The 14,636-nt window shown below is 38.8% G+C and overlaps 1 protein-coding gene across 4 annotated transcripts in view; it reads right to left on the minus strand.

The window, feature by feature from the left end:
• Positions 1-14,636, minus strand: part of Dcp1a (decapping mRNA 1A) — a 56,933-nt gene that overhangs the window by 28,970 nt on the left and 13,327 nt on the right. For all 4 annotated transcript variants that reach the window (XM_029555347.1, XM_008851827.3, XM_008851826.3 and 1 more), the window contains exon 4: positions 1,054-1,120. In XM_029555347.1, the coding sequence (XP_029411207.1) occupies positions 1,054-1,120 (67 nt within the window). The remainder of the gene's footprint in view (positions 1-1,053; positions 1,121-14,636) is intronic.

Consider the following 14,636-nt stretch of genomic DNA (forward strand, 5'->3'; position numbering starts at 1 on the left):
TGCCTCTGCCTCCCAAGTGCTGGGATTAAAGGCATGCACCACCACCCCCGGCTTGCATGTGTACCTTTTAAGAACATAAGTACACCTGGAACTGAGGTTTGGGGTTACCTACTGTTTTATACATTCAGGATAATTATTTAAAAAATACACAGTTAAAAAGACTACTTTCTTCCAAACATACAGACCTTGAAGGAGAGCAAGGAATTTAAATTTGACAGAAGAGCAAGAGAGATCCATTGAAGATTCAAGTAAAATCTAAAAAGGATGCCAACATGCCAAGGTGTTCTGGCGCATCATCCTAGTCCCACCCAGTACCACAGTGTCTCTGGCTCCTAAAACTCAGATGGGCAGTCTTGAAATATGAGTAAGCCATAAAAAAGGTGGCTTCTACAGGACAAGTTATCCTTTAGAACACTAATTCAGTGAAAATTATTTTCTAAATTTCAATATTGTGAGTTTTAAGTATATTCTGCAATCTGCTGATTGGGACCTGCTAAACCTAGTCTGTATCAAAACCAAGTTTATTTAAAGGAATTAAACAAGGATATGTGTCCTCTATCAAGCTACTGAATACAGTATCGTTTGCTACAGCAGAAATCTGGGTAGTTATAGCACGTGGTAGGCTATGTCCAAGATGTAGCTCATAATCTCCGAAGTTAGGCAGTTTAGTAGCTGTAACCTACAGTTGAGTCTCTGTTAAATGGAACTGTCTGTACATTGGATACAATGTAATTATTAACTACAAAGGAAAAGGTAACACCGTGAAAAGGTGCTGTTGATATTAAAGCAATACATAACATGTTTGGAGAAAACAATCACACATATTAACCTAATGCACACAAAAAGAGACCAAAGGGAAACAAGCATTTGTAAATATATTGGGAACATTAGGATTATGGGCAATTTAGAAAAAAAAATCTGCTCTTCTCAAACTTTTGGCAATAAGGAGGAAATTAAAGGGACATATATGGATTAGCAGACTTTAGTAACAATGAGAGGTTGGGAGGGGAGTCATTTTTCATCTCTCATTAATCTGTGGAATAACATACTTACTCAGCCATGAGCTTTGCTATGCGGTGACAGTCATTCTTGTCGTAAAACCAGATGCTGTATATTGACACTTGAAAAACAAAGAAAAAAAAAGATGAGTATAAGGTTTTAATATTTGAGTACATGTGAATTATAATCACTAAGAATATTCCATCGTATCCTTAAACTGTCAGTAATTCCTCTAAAGAAAAACAAAAAACCTCCTTTCCCTCAGAAGTCTGTTAAAATCATGACAGGTAAAATATTCACATGAAAAGAGCAAAAACCAACTAGGTGTGGTGCATATGCCTGATATCTCACCTACTCTGGAGAGTAAGCGAGGGGCATTCCAAGTTCAAGGCCAGACTTGGAAACTTAGCAAGGTCTGTCTCAAAAATAAAATTAAAATTTGGCTGGGGATGTAGCTCAGTGGTCCTCGGTTCAATCACTATACACACACCCACACAGAAGTTGTTTTTTTAATCATTATTAATCATTATCAGATCTCATTTAACCTAGGTTGCCACTAGGTTCACCATCACATATTATCAAGTAAGAAAAAAGGCTGCCATTTAAATTACGCCTCAATCAGTATTGGGTAAGATGATTCCAAATTAATATAAAAATATGAAAAAAGTTCCCCGTTTTAATTACTGAAAACCAAATTCATTGGCTGGCCAAAAGCCAGAAGTTATGAGCTTCTTGAATCTTTTTAAAAAAATATTTATTTTATGTGTATGAGTGTATGTGTTTAAGTGCACCTGTGTTGTGCAATATCAGAAGAGAGTGTCAGATCCCCTGGAACTGGAGCTACAGATGGTTGTTAGCTGCTATGTGGGTGCTGGGAGTCAAACCCTGATCCTCTACAAGAACAGCTAGTGCTCTTAACTGCTAAGCCATCTCTCTAGTCCCATAAATACAAGTTCTTTAATGTGGTAATGGCAGTATCCATGTTACCTGTTTAAAATTCTTTGAGTTTTAAAAGGAATTATTCTATGTCTTCTAAGTTATTAAAAGTTTATGAATGTAAAGTTGTTCATAACATCATAACATCTCATTTTAAAAACAGCTGTAAGGGGGCTGGGGAGATGGCTCAGTGGTTAAGAACACTGACTGTTCTTGTAAAAGACCTGGGTTTGAATCCCCGCACCCACATGGCAGCTAACAACTGTCTGTAACTCCAGTTCCAGGGGTCCCAACAGCCTCTTCCGTCCTCCGCAGGTACTGCATGACACGGGTGCACTTACCTACATGCAGGCATAACACTTATACACATAAAATAAAAATAATGAAATAGTAAATAGTTGTAGGATTTGTTTTCATTCACAATACTGGTGTGTGTATATATACGTACATGTGCATATATAAATAATTATATACATGATTTTTTTGTCTTTGAGATTGGGCCTCACTTTGTAGCCTATGCTGGCCTTGAAACTCAATCTTCCTGCTTTGGGCTCCCACTGCAGGGTTATAAGTGTGTGGCACCAGGCCTAGCCTTCAGTGTGCACGTGCACTTTAGTCCTCCTCAACATTTCACTCTTTTCTCACTGAATAAGCCTTTTGCTTCACTAACTTTTCTCTACCTTCTCATCTTCAACTCTGATCTGAGCTCTCATCTTTATTATTTCTGTACTTCTGTTTACTATGAGTTCATTTTGTTATTTTTCTAATTCTTCTTCCTCCTTTTTTTTTTTTTTTTTTTGAGATAGGGTCTCATTTCTAATCTTCTGCCTCCATTTTCCAGATGCTAGAATAAGAGGCATGTGCCAACATACCTGACTTTCTATTTCTAATTTTTAAAAAAAGATTATTTTTATCTGTATGTGTGAGAGTTTGCATGTGGGTATGGACATGTACCAGATGTATGTCTGGTGTCCTCGGAATCCAGAAGAGGGGGCTGGATCTCCTGGAACTGGAGTTTTAGGTTGTGAGCCATCTAATATGGGTACTAGGGACTGAACCCAGGACTTCTGGAAGGGAAGCAAGTGTTCTTAACTGCTGAGGCATCTCTCTATACCTCTGTTTCTAATTTTTTGAAGTAGGAATTTAGTAGGTTCTCAGTGCTGCACACAAAGGTGAGAGGAGTTTCTTATGGCCAGGCCACCTGAGCCTTCTTAGCATGAAAACTATCTCCCAGGACAGACTGGTTGTAATATAATCTCCTTTGCCATTCCATCCATCCTGACCCCTTCCTGGAAGAGAAGGAGAGCACCTCCCGGGTGGTCACTTATTAGCAGAACTTCCAATCTTCTTGCCAGTTTTGCTTGGCTTATCTAGTATTTTGGCATGAGTTGACATGGGCTACCTTTTGCTGTTATACAGGCTTGGATTTTCTTCTGTTAGGCTGGTGATTGTAAGAAATCCTGTTGCTGGGTTGGTCTGCACCTCTACCCCTGATGATGTACGGGGACCACATCAGAGTTTTCCTGATTGTCTGGTATTATTTCTAGGTTTTATAGTTGTACTTATCAAGAGGAGATAAGTCTATGCCATTCTGTTTGATTGTTCAAGTCTTGTTACATGTTTTTATGGTTGGAAAACAAGAGCCTAAGAAGACAACTTAAGTGCCTTATTAATAAATCAGAGAAAAAGATTAGTTTTAGAGCTATAACACAGGATTTTTCATTCCTTGATCATCTGTCTTTGCCACTACACACTTGGTGCTTAAATCTTATTGCATTAAAAGTAAAATAAAACTAAAACATAATTCTTTTTACATTTATTTTTTGTCTGTGTGTGCATGTGTCATAGTGTGAATGTGGAGGTCAGGACAACTTGCAGGAGTCACTTTCCTCCTAACATGTGGGTTCTGGGGATGAACTTAGTTCCTCAGGCTTGCCAGCCCCATAAGACTTCGTTACAGCAATGGAAGTGGTGAGTTTCAATTATAGTACAAGACTAAAGCAACACAAAAAGAAAAAAAATTAAGTTAAAACCGCACACTAAAAGGACAGCATACAGCTAGGAATGGTAGTACACTAATGTAATCCCAACACTTGGGAGGCTGAGGCAAGAGGGTCATAAGAAATATAAATAGACACATAGCCTAGGCTGGCCTCAAACTTCTGATCACCCTGCCTTCGCAATGAGCCATTTTGCCTGGGTTTAAGAAATTTTAAATAAATTAAGTGGGGTGTGGTGGCACACGCCTTTAATTCCAGCACTCGGGAAGCAGAGGCAGGTGGATCTCTGAGTCTGAGGCCAGCCTGGTCTACATAGTGAGTTCCAGAACAGAGAACAGCTGGGGCTACAAGGAGACCCTGTCTCAAAAAGACCAAAAAAAAAAAAAAAAAAAAAAAATCTACTTCTTAAAGCCAGGTATGTTCAGGTATGTTCATAGCTCATGCCCAGTAATTCCAGCATTCATGGGGATGAGGCAGGAGGATCAAGTTTGAGGTCAGCCTGGGACATATACTGAGATCCTGTCTCAAACAAGAAAAGTTAAAAGGAAAAAAAAAAAAACCCACAAAACCTTTAAATAACTTGTAAATAACCTCTGTAAAGATATTACCAGAATACATCAATTAAAAATATTTTATTTATTATTTTTTCTTTTATGTGTATAAGTGTACTGTCTGCATGTATGTGAGTGCACCCGTGTCATGCAATGCCACAGAGGTCAGAAGAGGGCTTTGGATTCCCTTGGAACTGGAGTTAAGGACGGTCTGTAGTTGCCACGTGGGTGCTGGGAATTGAACCCAGGTCCTCTGCAAGAGAAGTCAGTGCTCTTAACAGCTGAGCCATCTCTCCATCCCCAGAATATATCAATTTTTAAAACCAGTTAATAAAGGTTACTTTAATGACAAATTACTTGTTTCTTCCTGAATTAAATTCATTATTTCACAAGACTTCATGGCAAATTACTTAAAAATCTGATGCTTAACTTGAAGGGGACATTCAGACTCCTTTAGGGGTAAGATTCTTAGTAGGGTTGACTAGGCTTCAGTGGATGAACCCACACTGAAGGGGATTTGGGGACACAAACATGATTCTATAGGCCTTTAGGGGTTAGAAAGGGAGTGTTTACAGACAGGAGAGGAGAATCTAAATATGATCAAAATACACTGTGGGTCTGGAGAGATAGTCAGTGGTCAAGAGCATTGGCTGTTTGTTCTTCAGAAGACCTGGATTTGAATCCCAGCACCCACATGGTGGCTAATAACTCTCCGTTAACTCCAGTTCCAAGGACACTGCCCGACATGGGTGCATTTACACACATGGAGGCAATATACTCATACACATAAAATAAAAAAAATAATAAATAAATTTTATGAAATTTGCAAAAATTCAATAAAAAAGCTGAATTTCTCTATTGTTACTGCAGTGTGAATTAAAATACTAATAAAAACAGTGAGCAAATGGCTTCATTTTAACGAATGAAGAGTATGAACAATAATTTTTCCCGTGTTCTTGTTTCAAGGGGCTGTTCTGGCAGGGAAAACCTCCAACTACAACTGCCCATAACCTTTAGACCCTAATCTGGCCACAGATTCTTAAGGCATCAGCACATGGGAAATGACCTACCATGTTGGAACCTATTTTTAAGTGCTGCTACTCCATACAGAACTTCAAAACACTGTGCTCGCAATAAACGAGAATTTTAGACTGCTTTAGATACTATAAAGTAACAAATTACCTCAGCTTTGACATGTCAATGGAAGGAACACAGAAGTAGCCTTGTGAGAGCAGAGAAAATGATCAAGTATAACCTAATTCAGGGTCTCGGCTATGCTCCTAGAAGCTGTATCTAACCCCAACATAGAGCGAATCACACTAAGGCTTTGAAAAGATTCCATATATGGCAATTACAGGCAAGCACCTTTCTTTAAATATGCCCCCTTTCAACCTTGGCTCAGGAACACTCAAAGCACTAAAGTCCAAATGTAAAAGGTTCTGGTTTTCACATTCTACAGTCTCTATCTGGACATAGCCACCTGATCTATAGTTGATGAGAATGTTTATAATATGCAATGTATCAGGTCTAGAGGCACACAACGGTCTTTCTAGGTTAATGAGGCAGCTAAGTATGTTTTCAAAGGGGATTTTAAATTAAACTACTAGAAAAGAATTATATATTGAAAATCAAAATAAGTTCATGAGAGCTGCCAACCTAGGAAACTCTTCACTTAACTCCTTTTCTTTCAAGAAATCCAATGTAATTTAGAACTAAGACATTTGTTTCTCTACTTGTTCATTATCAAATAAACTGCCAAAAAAGAGCCAAACACTTTCAAAGGCATGTTTGAGGAAGAAACAGCGATAAGGAGGCCACAATGATAGCTTAATGGGTGAAGGATAAGAGTCACACTCAATACTGCCAGAAGCAGACCTGTAGAGGTTCAGAGACGCATCCAAGAATCAGTGCTGTCTGCCAACATATCAAAAGCTCAGTGCACAGAACTGGCAAGAAAGCTCAGGGACCTGCCGCTAAGCCTGTCACTGGCACTAGTGAAGAAAAGCAGATAAGCCTGCCAGATACCCAAGACTGCAGAAGACCTGTCTCTAAACCCAAGTTAAGTATTTTTCTCTTAAGAGAACTTACACTCAAAGCTCCTGCATATCCGGCCAACAACTCACTTGCTGAGACATCCTGGAATATTTCCCCTCATTAGTTATACCACAAAAGATTTAGGCTTTTGGCAATACAGTCTTCTTCTGCCATAGGAAATAATGATTTGCACTGTTTGATAAATGGCTTTTCTCAAGATTAAAGGGAATTAGTGGATGTCCACGATATACTGTGATTGCTAGTTCTAAGCCAGTCATATGTATAGACAAGTCACTGAAAAGGTGTATAACACCTTTTTCTTCCATGAAAAACAATCAAGATGTAAGGAAATCCCTAACTGAGCATTTCTTATAGTCTTCAACTAAAGCCGCTTTCCCTTGGAAACTGAAAAATAACACTCATGCTAAAGATGAAAACTGGGAAAAATTTAAAAAGTTGATGGGAAGAATTTTCTATTTCTCAAGCGAGCTCTGTTTGGAGATCAGCTACTCCTGATGTTTAATCTCATTCTGCTTCTCATCTCCGGTGGTACGTGGCACACTTAAGATCAAGAAAATTAAAAGATTTCTAAAGATGCTGTGAAATGTCACAGAAGCAGAGCTGTGTCACTCATGTGTATGTTGTCATTTTAATTCATGTCTCACCTACTTCCTAAAGGGATCTGTGGTAACAAGTACTTAGTATGGAGCCAAGCAGAAAAGGGATCTGATAAAGGCCTCTGTGTTGAGTCATAAAATTTCTGGGAATGGAGAGATGGCTCAGTGGTTAAGAGCACTGGCTGCTCTTCCAGAGGATCTGGGTTTGATTCCTAGCACCCACATGGCAGCTAACTGATTGTAACTCCAGTTCCAGGAGATCTGACACCCTCTTCTGGCCTACCCAGGTTTTGCATGACATGGGCACATTTACATGCAGGCAAAACACTCATACACATAAAATAAAAATAAATGAAACTAAAATCTTGCTGGTTGTGGTGGCACACGCCTTTATGCCCTGCATTTGAAAAGTAGAGGCAGGCAGATCTTTGTGAGATGGAGGCCAGCCTGTTCTACATAGGGAGTTCCAGTCCAGCTGGGGTGATAGGGAGACCCTATCTCAAACAAACAAAGCAAAGCAAAAAAAACCCCAAAACCTTAAAAAAGTATAAAACTTCTGGGGGCTAGCAAGATGGCTCAGTGGGTGGCAGGGGGTATGGACACTTACTGCCAAGGCTGATGACCTGGCTTCAATTCCTGGAACCCATGCGGCTGAAGAAGAGAACAGATTCCCCAAGTTGTTTTCTGACTGCTGCATGTGGGCCAAGGCATGTATGAACCTTCCCTCCCACCCATATCCACACAAGATATATAAATAAATATTTAAAAGTTATAAGACTTCTAGGCTGGAGATGTAGCTCAGTGGTAGGGGAACTTGTGGTCAATAGAAATTAAAAACGAAACAAAACCCCAAAGTTATAATAGTTCTAAAGATACAGATATCCTGTAACAGGAAGCAAAAATAAGAAAACAGGCTTTGAATACAGTCAAGCACACTTTCATATTACTTTTATAATCAGAAATGGAACACTGCAGCAACACAGCAGAAGCGCATTCCTGCTAGTAAGAAAGTGAGGTCTCTCCACTGAGTTAAGCCTGGTAGCTCCTGTACAGAGCCAAAGATGGACTGGCCTCTGATCCTAACAGGAGACTCTGGCAGGGTGCACATACTTAGGAAGGCAAGAAGATGCTGTGTATCTGCAGGAAAGACCGGCAAGGGTGGTACAGTTAAGTCAACAGCTTACTTCTTTTCCCTCAAAGAATAGTCATCTCAGAGCATCAATGGACACTAATATGGTAGAGAAAGAGTCCAATTTCTAAAGTTTAAGTGGAATTATCTATTTATTGAGCACTGAGTAGAAGATAATAGCCATGTAATTTAAAATGCTAATCTGTGAGCATCTTAAAAGTTGACATTCTTTTCTACATTAAAGAAATAGTATGAGCTGGGTATGGTGGCACAGGCCTTTAGTCTCAGCACTCGGGAGGCAGAGGCAGGCTGATTTCTTTGAGTTCCAGGCTAGCTGGGGCTACAGGGAGACCCTGTCTCAAAAAGACAGAATGGAAAAATACTGGGGCCAAAAAGATGGCTCAGCAGTTAAGAGCACGTGCTGCTCTTGCAGGGGACCTTACAGTATGATAAAAACAGTATAATCTCCATGAGGATTCAGACATGTGAAATGGCCACTGAATTTGAGAATTAGGGAAAAAAAATCAACAGTATTATGACTAATCATTCCTATATCAAAATTTTATTCCTATGGGACTGGAGAGATGGCTTAGTGGTTAAGGGCACTTACTGCTCTTTCAGGACCAGAGTTTAGTTCCCAGCACCCACATGGCAGCTAACACCTGTCTTTAACTCCAGTTCCAGGGGATCCGATGCCCTCTTCCGGACCTCTGCAGGTACCAGGCACTTACGTACATGCAGACATGAAACACACACATAAAATAAAAAGAAAATACTAAAAAAAATTTATTCTTAAAAGATGGGCAACTTCAAACAAAAGGGTGAAGCACATTAGTTTTCCCTTGGCTACAGGTAAAGCCACCACCACATAGTGCTCAGCACTCTTTAGGGCAGAGCTCCCAAAACATGTGCTGTATATGATCATGGGTGTGACAAAATGCTGGCTATGCTACCATCTGCTAGTCATCTACCTAGTCTATGATTCATCAATCTCACCATTTTTATGTATTATATGGGAATGATGAAAGGTGGGAAATGGCCTTTGGTCTTTATAGGTCTGAGTTCTACAGTTAGAACTTTGGGAAATAAATCTGGTTATGGTTTAAGACACAAATGTCTCTTCTTTCCTTGACTTCTATCTTCTACACATTTTTCTATCAAAAATTTTTTTTTTATCAATTTCAAAGTTGTAAGCACAAGTGCCTACAGGATAAGAGATCTCACAGTGTTGTGGGATTAGTGCTAGATATGTCCTATCTAGAACTTTGGCTAACTGCTAGTATTTTCAGGGATGCTAGTGCTATGTGGTCAGTGACGTCCAGATGTGTAGGGCTGGGGCTGTAGATAAGCTGGTATAGAGTGCTTGCCTAGCATGCACAAAGCCCTGGGCTCCACTGGTAGTATTGCATAAACAGGGCATGGTGATGCATGCCTGTAATCCCAGCTCTTGGGAGAAGCAGGCAGGAGGATCATGAATTCAAGGTCAATCTTGGCTACATAGGGATTTTGAGGTCAGCCTGTGACTTACAGAGTCCTTCCTCCAGGGCCCCAAACCTACAGAGCTTGGGCTTGAGGTTTAATTAGCCCACTTCACAGGGGCTTTAGTTCTTAGACTACTAGTTATCCTGGATTTCAGGTTTTACAGTTGTATTGAATTTCATTATATAAACTGAAGATGAAACCCATACACTCTATGTGGACACTTCTGTTACCTAGATTATCAGTAACTATACTTTGTGATTTCTCAAAAGAAAAAAATTAAAAGTATTTATCAAACAATATAATTTATAACTAAGACAACATTAGAATAAAAAGATAAAAACTGCATTTATCTGATAATACTAACTTGAGGAGAAAGAGTCAGCAATTAGTGAATCCTCCTCAGACATTCTGAAGTTCTCATGGATTAAAAAAATTACCAAGAGGGCATTTGGGAGAGGCTCTACCAGAATACCAAGCACCGTCCACAGCGAGACAGAAAGCAGTATGTAGTTTTAGATAGTTTGACCTCATAGCAGAGTCAGCGTCCCACTCTAAGTCCTGCATGTCTCATTGTGTTGTACCTCTCTAAACGTAGCAACAGTGGAGGCTTTTTGCTTATCTTGGTCCAGGAGGCCAGGCTAACGCAGCTGCCACAGGATCCTTTCTCCTTCACTGATTACAGAATCATACCAACCACAGCAGTGTCAAAGCTGATGGTGGAAGACTGCCTTTCTTCTGGCTATGAAAGAAGCACTGTGCCAAACTGAAAGATGACAAAGAATGAACTGTGGAACTTTTAAAACTGTTTATAAATTCCTTTTTCAGTCTGGAGGTAGAACCCGCATTTTTTGACTTGATAAATTATAAACTCATCTTGCGAGGAAACTTCTTGCACCGTGCTTTATGTCTGAGGATCTGTTCCAAATGCCAACAGCCTACCATCTCTTATGTTCTGAGTCTTGCCCTTGAACCAAGAAAGGACACGGCGAAAGACAAAAACAGCACAGCTCCAGCGTTTCTTTTACTAGAATATTCCATTTGGCAGCTGTATTCTCAACACTATGGAAATGAACCTTCCTACATTTTCTAGTGATCGATTTTTAATTAAAAGAGCTCTTCATCGAGAGACTGATACCCGATATAAAGGAAAAGTTGTAAGTGAAGTGGAAACAAGGGAGCTCTTCTCCCAGGCTTTTGCAGGTAAGTTCTTTAAAGTATTAAACAGAGTAATATTACTATCAATTATGTTTGTTAGGTAACTTGACTTTTTGCTGATCTTAAGTAGGCTAAAGAGTAACACACCAGACTAGAAGCTGCACACTGTATGTCATTAACACTCTCTTCAAGAAATTTCAGATTGGGTTTTACCTAAACACAATCATTTCAAACTGGTTTATACAAACTGCAAATCTGTTATTGCTTAAAAGTGTCAGGCAAAATGAAATTTAGGATACATATGGGTCCTCCTGGAAAACTAAAAAAGGACTTTGTTCAATTTTCCAAAACTACTTTGGTATTATAGAAAACATTTTAAAATAAGCAAAGTGGTATTCTGGGGAGATATGGCCCTCAAGTGTGGAGTGGCACAAGCGTGAAAGGTTGTCTCTGTTAAAATAATCACCTTTCAGTAAAAAGTGCAAGTTTAACATGTACATAAAGTGGCTAAAATAATCTCTTTTCTTTTGGTTAAAACTACCACGATGCACTTGTCCCAGTACTGATAAAGTTAGGACTGAAAAAAGAGAAAATTTATGCTACACATTTTTTTCTAATTAATGTGTAAATATGGTTATTGAAAATAACCAAGGAAAAACATGTAAAACATCACATCTGTCTGCCAGATCACATTTCAGCACTTCAAGGCCAAATCTCTCAACTTTACAGTTGGTAACTCTTAAGTTAAAGACTTTAAATCACCAATTTTTACCACTCATCTACAGGAAGTTATTTTAAGAATTAAACATGTACAACTCCAGGCTTAATGTGATAGTATATTTTATTAAGAACCCGTATGTATGTGTGTGTTCACAAGTGGGGAGTGGTGGCAGGCTATAAAGCCATGGCTGGCCTAAAACTTGCTATACAGTTCAGGCTGACCAACCTTGTGACAATTCTGCCTCAGCCTGCTAGGATTTATAGGCATGATTCGTCATTCCCAGTTTCATTAAGAAGAGTTACACTCATGAGAAGACAGACTGCTGACACTGAGGGCTGTAACACATTTTAATAACTTTGGCTTATAGTTCCTCAGGAAAATAAATAGAACTTAAAGACTCCCAAAATTCTTTGAAAGTACATAAAAAACTTAATTTATATAGTACAAAACCAGGTAAAGTGCTTGGCAGATGACACATCTGATAGCTGTCACTGAATCAAGGTCTGCATTTGAGTTAATCACCTCTGTTTAGTTAAAAAAAAGTAAAAAGCAGTTTGAGATTTTTTTTTTAAAGAAAATCATTAAATGCTAGAATTGATTTTTTCAGAGCTTGAAGGTACTACACATTTAGTATTTACAACTAACAAGGTTTTATACTGCAAATTGTTTAGCTGTTGAGAAACAAAAAGTTGCTTAGAGCTCATAGTACATTCCTGGGGATATTTCATAACTCAAAAGTAAGCAGATATATAAAAAACAGATTCAGGTTACCACTGTGACTCTATGGTATCTATAGAAGTTGCAATCAATGAACCCGTGACTGGGGAAAAACACCTCCCAGGAGAAACATTAGTGAAGCAACTTGCTGACAGTGGGCAACAGAAGCAGTTTCTTTACCACAGAACAGCTGAAAGAGATGTTTCCTGTAGTGAAAAGACCAGCAGTGTAATTGATCCTAAATCTGCCTTTTCAGAGGCTGGTCTCTACATGAAGACCTATCCTAGTATCATTTACCAAATAGAGTGTTCCTCTGGGAATTCCTTTAGATTTGATGGGGGAGCTTTTTAAGCCAACAGACCAATTATTTTATTGTCTGAGTTCATTCAGATCTATTTATGCCTAAGAACATTTCTGTTAAGTTGTGTTTTTCTAGGGAACTCCCTCTCATCTAAGTTTTAAATTCATAGGCAAAAAGTTCATTTGTTTGTTCCTAAAGACTGCATATTTGAAAACAAATCTTCAGTTGTATATTCCTCATCTTGTCCATTGTGCCTCTTCTGACGTTTGATTGCTGATGGGTTGATCAGGTTAGAGATGAGACTGTTTTGTACGGCAGTTCTGCTCTCTACAATTAATTTCTACTCACTTCTATTTTCTTTCATCTTTACTTAGATTTCCCTTTTTCTTCCCTATAGTCTTGGATTGAATAGTCTATACTATACCATAACCTGATTCAAAATGGTACAATTGTGGATTTTTAACATTAAGTTTGTAATTTTCATATATACTGATGCATACTAGTTCACAATTGCTCAATTTGTATTTTTACTGATGCTTTTTGTCACCCATGTATTCTTAACACTTACATAAATAGTTTTTGGCTAATATTTGCCGACAGGTCTCATTCTGTCATCCACTTTCAACAGAGAACATATGGGCAAATTTTATAGATATCTGCTCTAATTATTTACTTATTTTTGCCATTTTAGTTTGGGTTCCCATTTACTGTGTCTCCCTTTCTGGTCCCACAGGGCAGCTGTGTGCTTGTTCTGAATCTTTATTTTTTGTGGTGCTGGGGATCAAACCCAGGACCTTGCACATGCTAGGTAACTGCTCTGCCACTGAGTCACTCCCTGGGCCCCACACTGAATCATTCATAATTTTTTTAGAGGTTCACAGCTAATTAATTTGGCTACCCTCACTTTCCTTCCTTCCCTCTTTCCTGTCTCTCTTCCCTTCTGCCTTTAGAAGCAGGGCTCTATTCTGTAGCTCAGGTTGGCCTGGATCTCACTATGTAGTCCAGGCTGGCCTTGAACTCATAACAATCATCCTGCCTAAGCCACAGCCAGAGTGCTGTGATTATAGGTGGGAGCCACTATGGTTAGCTTTAACTGTTCTCATTTCAATCTTAGGGTGTGAACAACTCCTGTTTTGAGTTACTGCTTTCCAAAACTTTTGCTTCAACTCGTTTGTTTTTTGGTGTTGCGGACCTTGAGCAGGGGCTCTACCATTGAGCTACATTCCACAGACCTGCTTCATCTAGTTTAGTACCTTGGTTAAAGAATACCGGCTGCTCTTGCAAAGGACCTGCGTTTGGTTTTCAGCATCCACATGGTGGATAACAGCTATCCATAACTCCAGTTCCAAGGGAATCTGATGCCTTCTTCTGACCTCTGCGGGCATTGCATGACATGGGTACGCTTACATATATGCAAGCAATACACTCATACACATTAAAACAAAAACAAAACTATCACCCTGAAGTTCTTATCCACCATGTTAGACTTTATAATTTGATCCTTTGCCCTAGTTCTGTTTCTTTTTCCCTGCTGGGGATTCATTCTAAATTTCCTCAGTATCCTCTCTAGCATGCCAATGTTTTTTTTTTTTTTTTTTTTTTTTTTTTTAATTTTCTGTCGTGCCTCTCTAGCATTCAGATTTTTTTTTTTTTTTTTTTTTTTTTTTTCAGCTGTTGCTAATTAACTGTTGAATCCTGGTAGAGAGTTTATTTTAGTAATTAAAAATTTAATTTCTGTAACTTTTACTTGGTTACTCTTTAGACCTATGTGCTATTTTTAATAGCATTTGATTCTTATAATTATTTCTTTTTGCTCTATTTTATAATCCATATTTGATAAGCATATCCATTAAAGTCTCCAGGAGATCTTCCCATCAACTGAAGTTCTGGGGAAGGGCTGTCTAATAATGGTGTTTGCTGTAAACCACCTCTTGTTCACTGTGAATTAACTTCTTGCAAATTTAGTAATTTTGGACCACAAAGTTTATGTGAAA

The sequence above is a fragment of the Nannospalax galili genome, unplaced genomic scaffold (genome assembly GCF_000622305.1).
Source record: "Nannospalax galili isolate Female #2095 unplaced genomic scaffold, S.galili_v1.0 scaffold485, whole genome shotgun sequence".
Lineage (NCBI taxonomy): Eukaryota > Metazoa > Chordata > Mammalia > Rodentia > Spalacidae > Nannospalax > Nannospalax galili.